We start from the raw sequence: 4,320 nt of genomic DNA on the forward strand, positions 1-4,320 counted from the left end.
GAAAAGTCTCACCAAAGAAGCATTGAGCGTTTAACCTCCAGTTTGACCTCAAACTGGAAGTTAAACGCCAGAATGAAAAGTCTCACCAAAGAATTTTGTTAGAAAGCTTCTCGATCTAATTCCATTGGGTAGTTGTCTTGGGAAAGAAACTACTCATACTTGGAATCCTTCGGAGCCTTGGGAAAGGAATGGAGGATTCGTGCTAGAGAAGCTTTCTCACAGTGAATTGGATTGGGGTTTGGATGGATATTGTGACATGTAATCCTACCAAATTGTGGTTCATGAAACTGTGTGGTATAATCAGTGATCGAGCATCATCTCTTCTTATGAACATTTAAACCAAGTGATTGGGAATTTGTTTGTTTTTAGAGAGAATTGGTGAGCCAAGGGATTTGGATCCAATCATATAAGATTGCCAAGCAAAATTTAATGAACGCATTGCTTGAGGAAGAGATAAACGTGTTTTGATTCGGAGATCTCAATATCTCCTATAACCCAATGAATTCCCCAATTCTGATTTCCACTTTTTCTTTACATCCTGCAATTAAATTCATGCAATCACCCCCATCCCTTTTAATTTCAGCAATTTAGCTTCTCGCTCTTTAATTCATGCAATTTTACATTTAATAATTCTCATCTAAATCTTGATTCCGCTCAACTAGAACATACTTCTAATCCGAATTGCTCACTCAACCAATCCTTGTGGGATTCGACCTCACTCTATTGTGAGTTTTTACTTGACGATAACCGGTGCACTTGCCGGAAGGAATTTTGCCGATCGTGCAATTTTCTAAATCGTAGCATAACTAGTTTATGCGCATCATATATTATAGAGCATGTTCCATTGCTTAGTGAGAACGCAAGAAGAGAAAGAGGCTACTTTTGCCAACACCAGAGTCACCAATCAATAACACCTAATACGAGTAATCAAAGCTGCTATTCCCTACTTTTGAACCTGAACCCATTTCTCTCTTTTTTTTTTACCTTTTCCAAATTCAATTAAAACTCCAAAAAAAGAGCATCTAAGTAGACTCATTCCAAAAGTGAGGAGAGTGAACGATAGTAGGACAGGTCTGCCTGTGAACAAGTGTCAAAATAAATAGTGAAACAAAAAATTACTAACAAACTCATTCAAGTCATAGACTACAGCAAATTTTAACTACTAGATGGGTACCTAATGCAAAAGTGAAATAATTCTGCGTATCACACCCAAATTCATTCCTCAGTCAATTCGATCCATTGACTCCAGATCTTAATATAATTAGAGTTTGTGAAATTGTATTATTCACACTATAAATATAAAAGAATGATATTCCTATTAACTATATATAGACTTTCAACGGACCCTTCTCTTGTTCTACTTCTATTTTTCACCTGCTTGTTTTAGTTCTCCAACTCATTATAAAATTAGTCAATGGTCCATAGAATATTCAATATCAGACATACACATGTTTGAACACACTCAAACTGAATTGTGGAAATCATAAATGATGTATTATCAAGTTAACAAAATAAGCCAAGTCTAAAGTTCTCTATACAAGAAGAATACTAGCATAATTATTAATGATAGATTAAATTATAACAGCATTATTCAACTAGACTTGTTCAAGAAGTACAAAGTGGCTCAGACTCAATAAAGATATGAATCACACTCACCTTCAACCATGCATCAAGGACATCTTTGCTGTCAACCTCGACACATTATTTCTCATGGGTCCAGCCGAATCTGCTACTACCAAGCATGTCAGCGGCGTATTGGTACTTCTCCTTCAATCGCTTGTGCTTATTCTTGCAGTGCTTCGCGGTCAGTGTACAACCGAAGAAGGCTCCAGCATCTTCAGAGCCAGTTTCTCGAATGTTCCGGGTTTAAACTACCCACAATCAGCCCTCTGACCGTCTACGACAACCTCCTCCATAAAGCCAACAAAAGCGTTAGTCTCTTCATCACTCAACATTCGCTTATTCTCCATTTTTACCTACCAAAATTAAGATAATCAAAATTGTGCATAAATTATCTAAGTTACAATTACTTAACATAAAATAAGTAGTTGTCATTACAAATGAAACAACAAAAAATAACACGAATAGTAAAAATAATAAAACAGGTCATTGCCATTACAAATGAAACAACAAAGAATAACACAAATAGTAAAAATAATAAAACAGGTAGTTACCATTACAAATGATAATAAAACAGCAAACAATATCACAAATTTGTAGTTGCCATTACAAATGAAGATGTGCTATTACAATGTTTCCACACTCAACAAGTCATACAAATTAAAATGCGGCCATTACAACAATACTCAATCCCTTACAGGGTTTGTTTTACACTACTCTTACAACACTACTCCATACGACTTGCACACCACTCTTCATACATCTCAGTTGCTATTTGGTCACGCCAGTGAGTCCACTCATTTGTGTTTTCAACCACATCAATCATTCCATCCTGTTCTTCGTCTCCATCAGGCATAAATTCATCCAATATGCTACCTTCCTCCTCTGAATCTATCTCCATACTCTTTCGAATAAAATTTTGCAGCAAACAACAGGCAATAATTATCTGAGATTGTGTCTTTATAGGGTAAAAGCTAGGGCTTCTTAAGATGGACCACCTCTTCTTCAGCAAACCAAGGCATCGCTCAATGATATTCCTTGCGAAAGAATGAACCCTATTAAAATATTCTTGGTAGTTGTGCAGTGTACGTGCTCCCTGGGCCCACTCTCTTACATGATATCGAGTGCCTCTATACGGTGCGAGAAACCCCGGACTATTTGTGTAACCAGCATCAACTAAATAGTAATTACCTATAGACAAGTAATGCAAACAAGGTAAGACGTTGGCTATCGTGAACTCAAGCTAATTGTATAGGCTTAACTCCAAAGATGGCATCATTACCGTGGGGTATCTTGAGACTATTACGACGAGTTATTACATCTCGAAGTACCCGTGAATCAGATGCCGATCCCTCCCATCCACTGAGTACATAGACAAAACCCACCTCCCGGTTACACACTCCGAAGACATTGGTGCAGATTTTACCCTTTCTTGTTCGGTATCTTGCCTTCTCATACTCGGGGACTGTCACCCCTATATAAGTGTCATCTAATACTCCCAAGCAACCCTATCATCAATAGAAAGCTATGATACTCAGATATAGAATCCTTCATAAAAACATGAATCATACACAACATCGAATAAGGTCTACCTTAAACCTTCTTCATGTGGGATCAACACAATGCTCTTCAACTGGTGTAGCCTTGGCAAACAAAATGCTTTGAATCCGTATTACAGCCTTCAAAATTTTATTAAAATACTTACTAACTATCTCGTCAGACCTACAAAATCTAACCTGTAGACTACGATTTTTTTTGTGATGTGCTAAGATAATTAAGAAAGTTGCAACCTGCTCCGGCAGGCTTACATGACCATCCTCTGTAAGTCCTCCTTGAACTTGGAGCAAATTACACAAATTAGCAAAGGCATTTGTGTTCATTCTCAACTCCCAGATACAATTTCTATCACCCTCACCAACAACATGCTCTAAAGCCTCACGTCTAATTCTACTATTCATTCTTCCGCCTAACGATAGTTGGCCACTAGTTCTATCCCTAAAGTAAAAAAATAGCGTAAGCACAAAGAACAACATCAAATCTTCATGGTTGGATCTCATCTCTTCATAAAAAGATACGCACAGCTTAATAATTTTCAACCGCTCCATTTCTTCCTAGCAAAATCATTACATAAAAAAAATATAAACATTCAAAGAAATCTAACACTACTTGAAAAATATACTAAAAAATAAAAGTAAAAAATTTTCATTAAAAAATATTTTTTAATAATTTAATAACATCCAAAGAAATTCTTATACATACCATATATTTTTATTAAATTAAAAAATAAGAAAACAAATATATCTTTACAAGGAATATGGACTTTGGACTTTGGAAATTTTATGAAAACTAAGCTAAGAAGAATTTTATTGTTAAAAGGTTAAGATTTTTAACATTGACCGTTCTTAGCTTGAAAAAAGATGTTCTAATAAAGCAGACATCATTACATCACAATTCACATCAGATCATATAACACACACAAAATATTAGCTTCTGACTCTGAAACACTTGCATGCATACACCAGCTTCTAAAACTAAAATATCACCACCCTCCCATCTACTCACTCAATTTCCCTTTCCCTTTCACATTCACATCACATTTCTTTTTATCAAATAGCTTCTCTTTCACATTCACCGATACAAACACAAGAAGCATTTCCAATTTCACTGTAACCACTCCAAATTTTACCTTCACCCTTACAA

At 35.8% G+C, this 4,320-nt stretch overlaps 1 protein-coding gene across 1 annotated transcript; it reads right to left on the minus strand.

Annotated features, from left to right (window-relative positions):
- Window positions 1,872-3,578, minus strand: LOC110269503 (protein ALP1-like). Its single transcript, XM_021117372.1, has 4 exons — window positions 3,411-3,578; window positions 2,903-3,128; window positions 2,435-2,811; window positions 1,872-1,976 (listed from the first exon to the last, which is right to left on the minus strand). The coding sequence occupies exons 1-4, from the start codon at window positions 3,576-3,578 to the stop codon at window positions 1,872-1,874; spliced, it is 876 nt and encodes a 291-aa protein (XP_020973031.1).

The sequence above is a fragment of the Arachis ipaensis genome, chromosome B03, assembly GCF_000816755.2.
Source record: "Arachis ipaensis cultivar K30076 chromosome B03, Araip1.1, whole genome shotgun sequence".
Lineage (NCBI taxonomy): Eukaryota > Viridiplantae > Streptophyta > Magnoliopsida > Fabales > Fabaceae > Arachis > Arachis ipaensis.